At 42.8% G+C, this 16,499-nt stretch overlaps 2 protein-coding genes and 1 pseudogene across 2 annotated transcripts in view; 1 reads left to right on the forward strand and 2 right to left on the reverse strand.

Moving 5' to 3' along the window:
• The window catches only part of Rpa1 (replication protein A1), a 49,614-nt gene extending 48,845 nt beyond the window's left edge, over positions 1-769 (reverse strand). The window contains exon 1 of the mRNA XM_032912967.1: positions 665-769. Within this exon, the coding sequence (XP_032768858.1) occupies positions 665-697 (33 nt within the window). The 5' untranslated portion in view covers positions 698-769. The remainder of the gene's footprint in view (positions 1-664) is intronic.
• A 141-nt stretch (positions 770-910) lies between these two features.
• Positions 911-16,499, forward strand: part of Smyd4 (SET and MYND domain containing 4) — a 45,706-nt gene continuing 30,117 nt past the window's right edge. Inside the window, exons 1-2 of the mRNA XM_032913373.1 lie at positions 911-1,191; positions 2,029-2,174. Coding sequence (XP_032769264.1) covers positions 2,041-2,174 — 134 coding nt within the window. The 5' untranslated portion in view covers positions 911-1,191; positions 2,029-2,040. The remainder of the gene's footprint in view (positions 1,192-2,028; positions 2,175-16,499) is intronic.
• Positions 9,520-9,813, reverse strand: LOC116909704 (annotated as a pseudogene).

Raw genomic sequence — 16,499 nt, forward strand, 5'->3', positions numbered from 1 at the left:
ACTGAGGATAGAGGGCAGATCGAAGGCAGCTCTGCAGGAAGAAATTATGAGACACAGACATGCAGGTGAGGGACTGACTATAAGCTAGTCTTCAGAGGGCCGTGGGACAACAAAAATTTAGAGGAGTTTGCAAGTGAGACAAGGAAAGAGCAGTCAACGTGAATCACAGAACTCAAGCAAGAGAGGAGTGTTAGCAGAAAGAAGCAGCAGCCAACAAGCCCAATTAGGTCGGCTAAAACGTCCTCCGATTTGGCTACTGGGAGGCCACTGGTGACTTCGGCCAGCGTTTTCTCTCGTGACCAGAGAAATGTCTAGTAGCAGTAAAGAGTTACGAGGAGGTAAAGAAGTCAAACAGCCGAAAACAAACAAGTCCAGAAAAGTTTGGAGGTGACGGAGAAAGGGAGGAAAAGGAGGCCATCGATGGTAGACAGAGGCATGTTTATTTGTCTTGTTTTCTTAGGTAGAAAAAAAGTGAGCTCGTCTGCTAGGATCAGGATGCCTCCTGCGGAAGTCTTTAGAGACCCGGGGCGGCATCCCCTGCGATCGCATAATTTCCTCCCTGATGCTCTCCCGATCAACAGCGGCTCCCTCCCCCTGTCCTCTTTGCATCACTCCAAGCCCGCACTGCTAGGGCCATCGACCCCACTCCTGAATGTCTCCTTACCGCAATGGCCCCCTCGCTCAGGTGTCCCACCATGGCTGCACGGCTAACTCCCGCGCTCGCGCTCCTGCACCGCCCCAGCTTCTTTGCCGGGGTCCCGCGGGCTGCTCAACGATTGGCTAAAGGAACTGTGCGTGCAGCTCCGCCCCCAACGTGCGCGCGGTGCGAGGGGCGGGCCTAGATGCCGACAGCCACCTCATTGGCTACCGCGCGGCGGGCGGAGCACGTGACCCGTGCGAGGCCGGGTTCGAGGCCTAGTGGCGGGATGGCGGGACCTGAGGGCGGAGCGATGTTTCGCGGTACGCCTGTGTCTGCGCGGTGTCCCTGAGTTGGTCCCAAGCCAGCTGTCGGAAGTTTGCATGCCTATTCGTTTGGCGGATAGACAGAATAGCAACCCAGTGGACAGTCGGATCTCTTCCCTGGTAACTGCTGCTAAATATAGTCAAAGCAGTGACCTCGATCCTTCATTCACGCAGTGCGTGCCCGGCGTCCGTGCCAGACCCAGAGCTTGGCACTGTGGGATAAACAAGGTAAATCAGACTCAATCTCCGCCCTCAGAAGATCGTAGTTCCACCTGAGATTTGTGGCAGCGTGGAGCCCAGCCTCATGGTTGGTACACGCGATATGGGCCACACATGTGGTGGAGTTCCAGAGTGAGGGTAAAAAAAAAAAGTCAATGAGGCTTTGAAAGGAGATGCGGATTGAACTGAGTTAAGTATGTGTGGAAATTTGTCAGGTGGATCCCAGTGAGGGTAATAATGTTCCTAAAAGCCTATGGCCTATGTAAAACTACTGGAGAGCCTGGCTTGCTGGCTCTCATCTGTAATCCCAGCCTTTCGGAGTGGAGGCAGCAGAAGTTCAAGGTCATCCTCAACAACACCGTTGAGTTTCAGGTCAGCCTGGACTAAATGAGACCCTGAAAAATAAAAATTTAGGAGCCTGTTGTGGTGGTACTCAAGAGGTAAAAGCAGGCAGATCTCTGAGTTTGAAGCCAGGATGATGATGATGATGATGATGACGACGACGACGACGACGACAACAACAATAATAGTGGAGAGAGACTAAACTGAAAGACCTGGAAATGGAAACAGAAAACTGAACAATCTTAAGAAATGAAAATATGTATCTTCATAGTTGCTGAAGTGAGTGAAAAGTCTGGAAGGCTTTGGGCAACTAGGGTAAACAGGTCTAGGACTAGAATAGTAGCCATCTACTGGTATGTGAGCCCTATTTGTACAACCACTGCCTACCATAGTTTCTCCACGTCTTCCAAACTGGGTGACAGGACTTGGTCGGATGAAATCTCGACTTTCTAGAGTTGTGTGTGCATTGAGAGGAAGCTGAACCCTTATGTTCTAACTTTACAGAGCTAAGGCAGCATGGATCTGCCGGTGGATGAGTGGAAATCCTACCTACTTGAGAAGTGGGCTTTACTTCCGAAGTCTGTGCAGGTCACAATTTCTACAGCAGAGACTCTGAGTGACATCTTTCTTCACTCCTCTTCCCTTCTTCAGTAAGTGAATGGAAACCAGGGAAATTCTGATCTGGAAAACGTTTTGTCTGGTCATTTGGTCTGAATACCTCTTTTTTTGAAGTAAAGAGTGGCTTTATATTTTTTATATTATGGGGCATTTAGCAGTTATTGTTTGTTTTCACATTTCTTCCTAGTCTGTGATTAGAGAATGGGTAGGCATAACTATTTTCCTCTTTTGATCTGTGTTATACCTCAGTAATTTAGTATCTTGCTGTAGTCGCTATCACTCAAAGGATGTGGTGCAGACTGTGTAGCTGCCCACAGAAACTCATTAAGTACTAATGATGAGAAAGAACCCTAGAAATCATATAGTCGAGCCCCAGAAATTTCCAAATTCTATGGACTACATTCACTGGTAAGAGAGGCATTTTATATCACAACCTGGTATATGTATACATGTGTAGAAAACACTGGAGTTTCCCAAATTTCATTCATTCAGCAAATATTTTTAATTTTTTAATCATCTGGAATTGAAATACAATTACATCATTTCCCCCTTTCCTCCCTCCAGTCTTCCTATGTACTCCTTCCCACTTTGCTCTCTCTCAAATTCATGGCCTCTTTTTTTAAGTTGTGTGTGTATGTGTATTGCTAATTACAGTCTGCCCAGTCCATGTAATGTTCCTTGTGTATATATGACTTCAGGACTGACCATTTTGTGTTGGATAATCAACCTGGGGAGTGGGGGTTGAGGGTAGAGGAGTGTTCCCTGGGGAAGACTATTCCCCCCACCCCCAGCATTCCTTAGTTCTTATAGTTCTTTGTCTAACGATAGGCCCCTGTAAGAAGTTTTCCCCCTTTCTGTTAACCTGTGTAAACAAGACCTTCAGGCCTTGCTGAGACTTAGAGGTAAAGCCTCCCTGACATTCCCTGACATTTCTATGAGATGCAGTTTCACAACCGACTTCTGTTCCTCTGGCTCTTAGAATCTCTACTTCCTCTTCCTGAGCCTTAGGTGCGGAGCACCACACGATTGCATGCTCAGTAAATATTATTGCTCTGTGGCAATCAGGAATATTAATCCCTGCAGTCTGGAGGCAGAGGCAGGTAGAGCTCTGTGAGTTCAGGGCCAGGCTGGTCTATGTAGAAAATTCCAGGCCAGCAAGCAGCCAGGGCAATATATTGAGAGACACTGTCTCAAAAAAAGAAATGATTGTTTCAGCAGCATGTGTACTCAGAATTGGAACAAAAAGGGTCAAACAACAAAGGTCACCAGGAAAGGATGTAGATGGGGATGCACCAAGCAGATTCAGGCAATAGCAGGAGAGGCAGCCCGTCTGCTTAGGCTTCTGACCCACAGGACTGTGAGGATAAGAAGTGGCTGTTGTTTGGAGCTGCTCAGCTTGGGTAGTTTGTTGAACAGCAACAGGAAACTAGTTGGCAGAGGCTTGAGTGTGATGTGGGTTGATTGTATTTTCAAAGAGAGATGAGCAAACTAAGCCTGCAGGATAAAGCCATCCAATTGTATGTTTTCCTCTTAGAACCATGGCTAAGAAAGGCTTTTACCAGATAAACATTTGTAGTTGATTTTAAGATAACTGCGCAAGGCACTGGCCTTGAACCTTAATTAAACAAAAAGGACATTTTTTTTCCTTTTTTAAATAAAAAAAGAGCCAGTGAGCTGACTCAGGAAGTAAAATGCTTGCCTTCCTAAGATGCAAACCTGACCACCTACTGTGCGAGCTTGATGCCAAGTTCAATTTCTAGGTCCCACACAAAGGTAGAAGCAGAAATCCAATCCCATAGAGTTGTACTCCGACCTCCACACACGTGCTGTGGAGTATGATTGCACACACAAACACCAATAATAATAATAATAATAATAATAATAATAATAATAATAATAATGATAATAATTTAAAAAAGAAACAGATCCCACCATTGTCATTAGTAGACTTAAATTACAAAAAAATTATACTCATATTTTTTAGTTTTGTCAAGAGGTTTTAGAAGTCTATTACTATACGAGTAACTATAATTAAGATTTACTTCTTGGCTTGCAAAACCTAAGTACTCTAGCCTTCTACATGGAAAGTTTGCCGAGCACTGATTTTTCTTCTTAATGATTTCCTATTTAAATTTCTTTTTACGTGTGTGTGTGTGTGTGTGTGTGTGTGTGTGTGTGTGTGTGTACCATGTGCATGAATGTACATGCTCAGTTTACACGTGGTGGTCAGAGAATAGCTTTGGGGAACTGGTTCTTTCCTGCTACCCTGTGGGTTCTAGGGATTAAACTCAGGTAGGTCATCAGTGATGGCAGGAGTCCCACCAGAGCTGACCAGTCTCACTGGTCCGGAGCCCTGTTGTAAAGAACCGCCTGTCTGCTGTGTAATGGATAGACAGCCGGAGGAGCCAGGGTAGAAGTAGAAAAGCCTATAAGGCAACCCCAGTAAGAGATGGACTTAGGCCAGCGTGAGTGTAGTTAGGGGAGGAAGAAGCACTGGGACTCTGAGGTAGATTTAATAGCAGTTCTTTAGATGAGAAGTGTTATGTTGTGGAGTATGAGAAGTAAACTGACCCCAGGGAGAAGAGAGGAAGGTGACATTGCTAAACCGCCAATGGGGGAAGAAGAGCCACACTTCCTGACTGAGTTGCATGTGTCCCAGTGGTGATGTCTAAATATGTTTGGAATTTAAGAGAGAGGCCTAGGATAGAGAAACAAACCTGGGGGATCTCTGTGGCATTTAGAGCCATAAAACTGACTAAGCCACCGAGCGAGAATGTGCGGATGCTTACTGCACGTGCTGTACTGTGACAGTATGCCTTCTGCTTGCTCATTTTGAAATGCTAATCAGAACCCACTAAATTAATTTCATGACCCACTGAATCATGACCTGCAATTTGAAAAAAGCTGAAAGATGTCTACAGCAGACTATGAGATCTGTGGGTCCCCTTTACAGAATTCCAGAACCGGTTGGGAGTTGAGGAAAGCATGGCTAATAGGCAGACTTTTGGCTAGGTAAATTATTCTGGTTTACTAACAGAAACATGTCATAAATAAACAGGAATCACTTGACTGTTTGGCACATTGGTGGGAATAGTTAAAAAGGAGGGTTTGTCTGACTGTAATAGAGGAGTTCCTTAAGACTCTAGCCTGGGCTCTCTCTCCCGTGCGCTTTGTATCCTCGGCAGAAGTGCTTGCATTCAGTCCCATGCCTTCAGTCTTCCCTGGAATGGCTCTAAAGCGGATCTCAAGTCCTGACCACTTTTCTGAGTCTCAAATTTATAAATCTAGCATATCCAGAAACAAACACATGATCTTACCATCAAATCAGATTCCCTTCCAGTAGTCCCTATCCCATGAATTACAACCCTCTTAGGTTTAGTTCCAAAGCTGGAAATTATGGCCTGTTCTAAGCTTCACTTCTATTGCTGTGATAAAATATCTTAGCATAAAGCAACTTGGAAGAGGACAAGGTTTATTTGCCTTGCAATTCCAGGGTCCAGTCCATGTTTCCCAGGAAGCCAAGGCAGCATCACATCCACAGTCAGGAACAGAGAGAGAATAAACACATGGATCCTGGTTTGCTTGCCTGCTGGCTCTTAGCAAGCTTTCTCTCCTTAGACTTCCTAAAACCTCTGCTCAGGGAGTGGTGCTGCTCACAGTGGGCTTGGTCTTTCCATATGAATCAATAATCAGGATCATCCCTATCAGCTTGCCTTCAGCCCACCCCGGTATGCAGTCACTTCATTGAGACTCTCTCCGATGATTCTTGGTTATGTCAAATTGACGATTGAAGTTCCCAGAAATTGGCTGATTATGTTTTCTTTTCCCTTGCACTCTGTATTAAATATATTTTTCTTTCTTTCTTTTTTTTAAAATAATTTCTACAGTAGATATTGATGCCAGATTTTTTTACATTTGGTAAATAGGATTTCTGCTTCCTGGTAGGATATGATAGGTCACAGCAGTCAATAATACTCCGAAGGCAACTTAAAAAAACTAAAAAAATTCTACTATAACAAGCACATTTTAAAGACATCAGATAGCAGCAAGGTCTTGATGGAATAAAATTTCTGAAGGGAAATACTGCTTCTTAGCAGTCATTAGTCATTTTCTTTCCTGAGGATAAACTGCAGACCAAGGAATGAGGACCAGCAAAGTGACCACTGGAGGAGACAGAAGTCACCAGAGCTCTTGCAGTCAGTTAGGTCTCATGTGATGGATTGACAAATGGGCAAATTCAATGCCAGAGTACAAAATCAGTTTTCCCCAGTTTTCAGGCATGGAAAGTCAACTTAAAAGGCAGAATGAGGGGTTGGGGATTTAGCTCAGTGGTAGAGCACTTGCCTAGCAAGCGCAAGGCCCTGGGTTCGGTCCCCAGCTCTGGAAAAAAAAAAAAAAGAGCTCCTAAAAAAGGCAGAATGAACCTGCAGTCCTACAGTGTTGAGAAGCAAAATCCCATGGCCAGAAGGGACACTTTTAGCCTTAGCAAACAAATGATCTCTCTGTCAAGACATTTGCCACATGTCTGTGATGGGACAGCCACAGATCCAAGTTTAGAAACTCCTAAGACCAAAACCTGGAGACCTAAAGAAAGAAGAGTTCTTTCTAGGCTCTCAAACTAAAGCTCAGGAGGACCTCTTCCAAGGACCAGTAAAAGACTAGCTATACTGAAGTCTGTGGTGTTTCGGTTTTTAAGACAGGATATTTTCATGTTGCACAGGCTGGCCTCAGGTTAGATGTTCCTGCCTTGGCTTCACTAGTGCTAGCAGAAGGAAGCTTGCTGCATCAGCATGAAGACATTGAGTTCAAAAGCCTGGCACCCACATGTTAGAATTCTCTAAAGAAATAGAGCTGATGGAATATATGGTTTTGGTTTTGTTGAAACAGGTTTACTCTGTATATCTCTGGCTGTCCTAGAATTTACTCCATAGACCAGACTGTCCTGGAACTGCACAGACCAAACTGGCCTCAAACTCAGAGATCTGCCCTCCTCTGCCTCTTGAGTGCTGGGAGTAAAAGTGTGTGCCACACACCCAGCTGAATGTGTGTATTTAAATGGGACTGGCTTACATAGCACAGTCTGGGTAGGGTAGTCCAACAGTAGCTGCTCTGACACTGAAAGACTGAGAAGAGGCCGAGAATCCGTACCTGCTGAGTCCATGGGCTCAGCTGTGCCAGTCTGGCACTGAAGGCCTGGAGAATTCCTGGATTGCTGCTGGTCTTCAGTTTAGGTCGGAACCTGGAACAAGTTCCAGGAATGCCTCACCGACAGACTCATAATCCAAACAGAGGCTGAGACAGGAGCATCAAGAGTTTGAGGCCGGGCTGGAGAGATGGCTCAGCGGTTAAGAGCACTGACTGCTCTTCCAGAGGTCCTGAGTTCAATTCTCAGCAACCTCATGGTGGCTCACAACCATCTGTAATGAGATCTGGTGCCCTCTTTTGGCCTGCAGTCACATATGCAGGCAGAATGCTGTACATAAAAATAAATAAATAAATCTTTAAAAAAAAAAAGAGTTTGAGGCCATGGGCTGGCGAAATGGCTCCGCATTTACATTTTACATCACATAGATGGCCAGAAGACTTTGGGAGTCAGGATGGAAAGCCATGATCTGAATATAACTTATCACCCCAAAGGTGCATGTGATTTTAGTTGATGGATCCAACCTTTAAGAGGTGACTGGGTGAGGGTCTTGGTGGAAGCTTTCATGATGCTATAATTCTTGTATTCCGCATAACTACAAGATCAGTCACAGAGGGATAATGCCAGGTTCCACGGCCATTTGAGCATTAGTTTAGCCTTCTTAGGCATTGGCTACTACAGAAGTGGCCGTTGAATGCCTGAGCAGTTGGGAAGGCTGAAATGGATCCGGGATAAACAACTTGCTGGGCGGCTCTGAGAGCAGTGTACCCTGGTGCTCATTTCTCCAGGGAAAGCTTTCCAAATATTTCTACCTCCCTGGGCACTTGGAAAGATATTGCGATTCCAGAACTGTCTTTAAAGGAACATTTTTGGTATTGTCCTTACTACAAAGTACTCTTTTGGGTTTCTGTTGTAATGGTTGTTACTGTTACTGTTGCTTAATTGATTTCTGTTTTTTAAAGTAGTTCACACTATGTAGCCCTCCCTGTCTGGCCATGTGATCTCAAACTGATAATCACCCTGCTTCAGCTTCTGGAGTGGTGGATTGTAGGCATGCGTGACCATGTGCAGCTGTAGATTTCTTTCTTTTTTATTATATCTAGTTTTTACTTGTGGGAGGCATATGTGTGGAGGTCAGGGTACAGGTAACTTATAGGAATTGGTCCTCTCTTCCCACTGTGTGTGTCCCCAGAGATCAAACTACAGTTGTCCATCTTTTGGGGAAGCACTTTCATATATCGAGCCATCTCACTAGCCCCAATTTTGTAGTTTGGTTTGGATTGAAGAGAGCTGTTTGGTTGTTTGGGGTCATAGGGATTGAACCCAAAGCCTCAGAAATGCTTTTTTTTTTTTTAATGTTTTGGTTTTGATTGCTTTGAGACAGGTTCTCACTATGTAACTCTGGCCCTTCTAGAACTATATAGACCAGGCTTGCCTTGAACTCACAGAGATCAACCTGCTTCTCTCCTCTTACAAGTGCTGGAATTAACAGTGTCCAACACTCCTGACCAGCATTTATCTTTTTAACAACTGTGGTTTTCTTGTCCACATCTTGGAATGCACTTCTATTGAGATGTGTTCCTTGTATTTTTATCCCCTACAAACTGATGGTTTGATACTTGGTTCCTAGCTGGTAGTATTCTTTTAACAAACTGTAGATCCATTAAGATGTAGGGCCTGGAGGTTGGGGATTTAGCTCAGTGGTAGAGCGCTTGCCTAGGAAGCGCAAGGCCTGGGTTCGGTCCCCAGCTACGAAAAAAAAAAACCAAAAAAAAAAAAAAGATGTAGGGCCTGGCTGACAGAGGTAGGTCAGTTGGTAGGCCTGTAAGGCTGTAGGCAGCTGTTTTCTGTCTCTCCCACACCCTCCTGCCAGCAGGGTGAGCTGTTCCGTCTTGTCTTCCCTGAAGTTGATGAAGGAACCCCTCTGAACCCATGAGGCAGAATACATTTTCCTCTGAAGTAGTTTCCATCAGGTTTTTGGTCACAGCAACACAAAAGCTAACTATAAAACTAAGTTGTATATGAAGAACCCCCTTACTGCCAAAGCTGTCTTTCTACTCTGCTTTTTTTTTTTAATTTTTTAAAAAGATTTTATTTATTTATTTATTTATTTATTTATTTATTTATTTATTTATTTTATATATGCTGAGTTCGCTGTAGTTGTCTTCAGACACACCAGAAGAGGGCATCAGATTCCATTACAGTTTTGAAACCGGAACATTCGTTTTATGACCGATTGAAATCCTCAAGATGAACTGGATGCTGCAACAGCTGCCCTCTTGGGTTTAGGTGTTGTTCCTTCACGGAATCCACGTCTGAATCTGCGGTAGACAATCTGAAGGTGCCTATCCGACCAGTCCCGGTAGTGTTTCGCCTCTTAGCCTTGGCACTCCAGTTATACTTTTTCTTGCGCTTGGCAGGGTAGCCACATTTGCCGCAGGTTGACTTCTGAAGGTGGTAGGCTTTGGAGTCACAGCGGCGGCACAGCGTGTGCGACACTTTCCAAAGGATGACGTTCCTTTCGTCATCTTGCTTCTACTGGCGAGGCCAAAGAGCTTACTGCAGTGTATTAATCCATTGCTTTTAAGCTCAGCCTTCCTCAGTCTCAAGGCATGACAAAATGTAGTCAAGTTCTGCGTCACAGTGTCACAGGAATGACTCCAATCCAATCCCGAGAAAGTGCTCATTCCCATCTGAAACCTCAGGAGCCCATCCTTAGGTCTCTGCACTCTGTTCACCACATGGTAGCCAGGTGTTTCAGGATAGTTGATCAAACTGTGAACCCCAAGACTGTGTTATTTATGGGGGAAAAACTGTTTCTAGTTAGAGTGTCGCTTAGCCTTAGCACACACCTTTAATCTCTGGCTGGAAAACAGGCACAACTTTAGTGCTCACCTTTAACTTTAAAGTTGGTTTGTAGAAGGAAGCACCCCTGTTTGAAAGTGATGTCTAGTTGGGTGGCAGACAAAGTGATGAAACAGAGAAAGATTTGACAGAATAGGATATACCCAACTCTCAGGAAAAAAGAGAGGAAAGGGAAGCTACTTAAGGTAGAGACAAGCAGCACAAGGAGAGAGTACAGTACAGGAATACAGTAGTGTTCATGGAGATCCGTGCAGTAGATTTGAGAGGGAGAGTTTAGCAGCACAGAGAGAGAGGAGGCAGTTTTACCAGGAGAGCTTTACAGAGAAGGGTGGAAGAGAGAACAAGCTAGACACAGGTAAAGACAAAACAAGCAAGAGAATAGAAAGGAGACAGGAGATTAAAAAAGATTGCTAGAGTTAGTTTGAGGGCAAGCAGAGCAATTCAGAGGCCAAGAGAAGAGACAGATTATGAATAAAATCAGCCGGGAGAGGAGTTTGAGCCAGAACAGCCGAGTTGAACCAGCCAGCCAGAGTTCAGAAAAAAAAACAAGAAAGGGTGAGCTCTGCAGCAAGTCCCAGAGGCCAAAACACTCTAGGCTTAGATTAGATTGTATGAAGCTAGAAGGGCTAGGCCTAGGTTAGCTGCTGGAGGCAGTAAGCCCCAAGGTGACAACTACATCAGTCAAATAAATACTATCACAGCCAGGAAGCAGAGGAAAGGAAGGACCAAGGATGAGGTAGGCTGTTCGAGGACACGCCCTGGTAACAAACCTCCTCCAGTTAGGTCTCACCTTGTTTTGTTTCTGTCTCCTGGAAACGTTGCCTTCAGATTATTAATCTCTCAGTTGATTAATCCATTGATTAGATCAGAGCATTCCTGATCTAGTCTGGTCTAGTCGCTTCCTAAGAGTGTACCTCTGAATCTGCGTTGAGCCTCCCCCTCAGGAGTTTGGGGAACTTTTCATTTGTAGACCATAACACTGTGCTCGTTCTTTTCAAAGATATATAGTCAGAGAGCTTTCTAGTCCTTCTGTGTGTTTGCACATTTGTACATAAATACATTATATCTTTTTCTCTATTCTCTATTCAATTACATTGTGTGCGTTGTTCTACGAGGGCTTTTCAACATCACACCTTAATCTTCTTAATAGTCATGTGATAGAACTAGAATAATAGAGTTATGTCCCAATTTAGTTGTTCTTTTTCCTACTGATGAGCAATTAAGCACTTTTTGGTGTTGTTTGGTTTTGTTTCACTATTGTAAATAGTGCTTCAGTAAACAATCTTTATGTGTGTTTTTGAGCACATAAGAAATTCAGATAGACTCTTAGACAGAGAATTGCTCCACCCATGGCTGTGGGCATCATAAAATGAATAGATAGCACCATATGTGCTCAGAAAGCCTTTGTCAGCTCACCATAAACAGTGCATGAGAGATGCTCCCAATGTTCCAAAGCAGCACTTCTTCCCTGGGTTTGGTCCCCAGGACCACTACATATAAAATGAAGAAAGGCAAAAAAGGCTGGTGTTTAATCCACAGTTTTCTGACCACAAGTGAAATAATATTCCTTTTCTGCCATTACGGCCCATTTGTATTTCCTCTGTGAGTTCAATTTGTGTCCTTTATCCATTTTGTTAGTGGGACATCTTACATCTGTCTAAGTCTAGCTGCTTGAATATTTGATATACTTCACTATATATGTTACTAATGTTTGTTTTTTTTAATCTTAAAATTTAATGGTGTCTTTCATTGCACAGTAGCCATCCATATCCACATGTCCTGCATACATAGGTTCATGCAACCTTAGATGAAAAAATGTAAGCAGGGGAACGAATCCCAGCAACTTCTCAAGAGCCAGACTTGAATTGCATCACACTGGACTGAGTCCATGTACCTGTCATGTGTAGGCACACCCACTTAGAACTTCCCGCTTGACACACATCCTCTAGACAGCACTCCATGTCCGAGCATTATTTCCTGCATCTGATTTTGTTTTTTAACTTTTTGTGTCTGAATATTTTATCTGCATGTGTTGTCGTGTACCATGTGCATGTCAGGTGTCCATGGAGACTGGGAAAAGTTGACAGATTCCCCAGGACTGGAGTTATAGAAAGTTGTGAGCCACAACATGGGGGGTGGGAATTGAACCCAGGTGCTCTGAAACAGCATCCAATGCTCTTAACCATCTCCCTGGCCCTTTATTCTCTTCATTTGTTATAGCTAGGTAGGTAGCCTTAGGATGCATCTGTACTGGACATGTATAGGCTCTTTTGTCATTAGGCACTGGGCCATACAACATAACAACTATGTATATAAATATGGTATTTATATTATCTTAGCTATTGTAAGTAGTATATGGGGCCAATGGTAGAGACCTTACCTAGCATATGTAAAAGCCTGGGCTTAGTCTCCAGCACCATCACCCCCAACCCCACCATCCCTCACACATGTATAGACATGATGTGAAGAATAAACAAGAATGTTCAAGTTACATGCAACTACTATACCATATTATATAGGGATTTAAGCACTGGCAAATTGTGTGTGTATGCGTGTGTGTGTGTGTGTGTGTGTGTGTGTGTGTGTATTCACACAAATATCTATTATTTGGGCTGGGTTGTGGTTTTTTGAGTGTATTTTTTTAGGTTTATTTTGCATATGTCTGTGCATCACATGAGTGTCTCGTGCCTACAGACATCAGCAAAGGGCATTAGATCCCCTGGAACTGGAGTTACAGATAATTGTATGTACTGGGAACTGAACCCAGGTCCTCTGCAAGAGCAATAACTGCTCTTAACTGTTGGTCAATCTTTCTAGTCTCTTGGTTTGTTGGTTAGTTGGTTGGTTTTTTGGTTTGTTGTGTTTGTTTTTGTTTTTTGGGGCCAAGTTTTTCTATGTAAACCTGTTGCAGAACTTGCTGTGTAAAACAGGCTGAATTTGAACCCATAATAATCCTGCCTCTGCCTCTCTAGTACTTAAACTATAGGTATGTGTCACCATATCCAACTCTGGTGTTTAAGATAAGGTTTTGCTATGTAGTCCTTGCTGGTCTGGTATTTGTCATATAGCCCAGGCTGACCTCAAACTCACGGCCATCCTCCTCCCTCAGCCTCAAACACTGGGATTACTAGTGTGTACCACATGGCTGACTTGTCATTTTCCTTTACAGCTTCTGAATTATATGTCTTGCTTATAATCTATTCTACATCAAGATTATAAAAGTGTATTTTCTTATAATGTTTTATACTTTCTTTTTTTTTTTTTCTTTTCTTTTTTTCAGAGCTGGGGACCGAACCCAGGGCCTTGTGCTTGCTAGGCAAGCGCTCTACCACTGAGCCAAATCCCCAACCCCATTTTATACTTTCAACTCTTAAATCCATCTGAAAATTTTCTAGCTCATTGTCATATAACTAGTAGATAAAAATTATGTGTATCTAAGGTGTTGTCTTAGTCAGTGTTCTACTGCTGCAATGAGACACCATGAACCAAGGCAACCCTTATACAAGAAAACATTTATCTAATGGCTTGCTTACAGTTTTAGAGACTTTAGTCCATTATCATCATGGCAGGGAGTGTGGTGGCATGAAGGCAATGGTGCTGGAGACGGAGCTGAGAACTTTACATCCTGATCTACAAGTAGGGGAGGGAGGTGGGAGGGAGACACTGGGCCTGGTGTGAACTTTTGAAACCTCAAAGCCCACTCTCAGTGACACACCTCCTCCAACAAGGCTACATCTCCTAATCCTTCTCAAACAGTTCCATTCCCTGGTGACTAAGCAATGAAGTCCATTCTCCTTCAAACCACAATGTGATATTACAATATGCATACACATCTGAAATTAATGCTATATATAATGGATCAGTTTTTGTCAACATGACACATACCTAGACATAAAGGAAAGGTAATCTGAATTGAGGAATTGCCTTCAATGGATTAGCTGCGGACATGCCTGTGGGGCCGTTTTCTTGATTCCGTTGCTGTAGGAGGGCCTCTTCTACTGTGGGCAGCCCTACACCTAGGCAGGTGATCATGAGAAGAATGGTAGCTGTATACGCCTGGGAACAAGGCTCCAGGCAGCCTTCTTCCAGTTCCTGCCTCCAGATCCAGCTTAATGAGCTCCAATCCTGACTTTACTCAGTGATACACATTTATCAACCCTTTCCTGCCCGGGTTGCTGCTATCACTGTTTTACCATAGCAGCAGAGAGCAAACTAGGATGGTATTTACCTTTTTTTTTTTTTTTTTTTTTTTTTTTGAGGAAGACAGTTTTGTACAGCATTTTTGAATGACCCATCTTTCCCCAGTGCTTCAAGATGCCGATCTTACTGACGTTACTGCTTACTTTTTAAATTTGTTTATAGAGTCTGCGTGCCAAAACAAAGATCTAATTACTATGACTTCATTCATTTTATAACTCTTTGAGTTTCAGCTTAACAAAAACCCAGCTCAAATTTGAAATTTGTAACTATGAAACTAAAATTTTCGAAAGCAGATATATATTTTCAGGCCAGCTTGTACATCGAGGTTTGGACATGCCGTCAGACTCCATATTTATTCAACCACCAACAGACTTTGCATTTGGTAAAACTGCACCCATACTTAGCCCAGGATATACTCATAGATTACTAACCCTAGAGAAGAAAACCTTTCTGGAGAATTTCATTGAAAAGTTCTGGGAAGTCCTTATTTTATTTTTCAAAAAAGGGTCTCACCATGTAGCCCTTGCTGTCTGGGAACTCACTCTGTAGATCAGGCTGGCCTTGAACACATGGAAGTCTTCCTGCTTCTGACTCCTGAGTATTTGGAGTAAAGGTGTTGGCCACTATGCCCAGCCTTGGGAATAGATTAGCCTAACCTTGATCTCTCACGTTTCACTTTGGTCAAAGATGCTCAGTTTCATTTTTGATTGCCCAAACTTCATGTGTTCTGGAGGTCAACCCTGTTTCTTCTCAAGGAACAGTGTCCCCACTGAGATTTACTAGTAGAAGGAAAGGAGCACTCAAAAAGCAGGGAGCCCTCCCATACAAGTGTGACTTCTTAGCTAATAATGAAGCCGGGATGCACACAGCACAGCCATTATAGTTTTCAGAGCCTTTGTCATGCCATGAACATTTGCCCATGTGAACTTTAGAACTGGCTTGTTGTGTTTCATAAAAAGTGTTGTTGGGCTCTTGATTGGGATTGTGTTAAATTTATAGATTCATTTAGGGAGAGCTGACAACTTTACAATATTAAGTGTTTTCATCCGCAGCAAAGGTTGTCTTGCCACTTACTTGGGCTTTCTTTTATGTCCTTAAGTAAAGGTTTATAGTTTTCTTTATATCAGTCTTGCACATTTCCTGTTAGATTTATTTTTACTTGTAAGGTTTCCTTGGTTGGTATTGTGTATAAACATTTTCTCCCAATTACATACCATAATTGATGGTTAGGAGTATAAATAAAAGGTAGAATTTTTTTAAATTGCTATATGAATGACTGCTTCACCATTCTTCAACATCATTTCATTTTTATGGCACTCTACTTGGCATGTTTAGGTTAAATGATGATATCTGTACAGAGTATTCCTCTGATCCAGTATTTGCACATCTTACATTTTAACTTTCATAACGTAGATACACATCTTACACTGTGTTGAGTACTAATACACATTTAAGTATTTACCATAGACTTACAGAATGCAGTGTGCTTCAGTTCAAGGAAGTTGCCCTATGTTCCTTAACACTAACATTTTTCATCACAAATATACATTGAACTTTACCAAATTTAAAATATATTTTGAGAGAAATGATCATCTTTCTTAATCTGTTAGTGTAAGATTTTCTATAATGATAGTTATAAATAATATTAACTTACATATCTCTTCTATTCTCCTTGTCGACTCTTAGAATCAGAGTGTGATCGTCTCAGAATGAACCAGGAGCTTCTTCTCTGTCTCTCTGCTCTTGTCACTTATATAAAGTAAGGATGCTGTGTATATCTGCCAGCTAGGCCTTACGTACAAAGGGTGCCCATCACGACCTTCCAAAACAGTTCTTGCCACATTCAAACTGTAATATTGTTATCCAAGAGAATATCTTCACTCCTAGCGATGGCTAAAAATATCTAAAGGTAAACACTGGTGATTGCTGTGTTTGTTGTTGCTGCTGCTGCTGCTCCTCTTTCTTTTCTATTCTTTTTTTGAGGCATGATTTTACTATGTAGCCCTAGCTAGCCTGTAACTTACTATGTAAATCAGGCTAGCCTCTGTCTCCTGAGTGCTGGTATTAAAGGTGCATACCACCGCATCCAGCTACATTTTCTTTGAGATGATTAGGAAAACATAAACATAAATATAGATGAATGCTAGTT

The sequence above is a fragment of the Rattus rattus genome, chromosome 9, assembly GCF_011064425.1.
Source record: "Rattus rattus isolate New Zealand chromosome 9, Rrattus_CSIRO_v1, whole genome shotgun sequence".
Taxonomy (NCBI): Eukaryota; Metazoa; Chordata; class Mammalia; order Rodentia; family Muridae; genus Rattus; species Rattus rattus.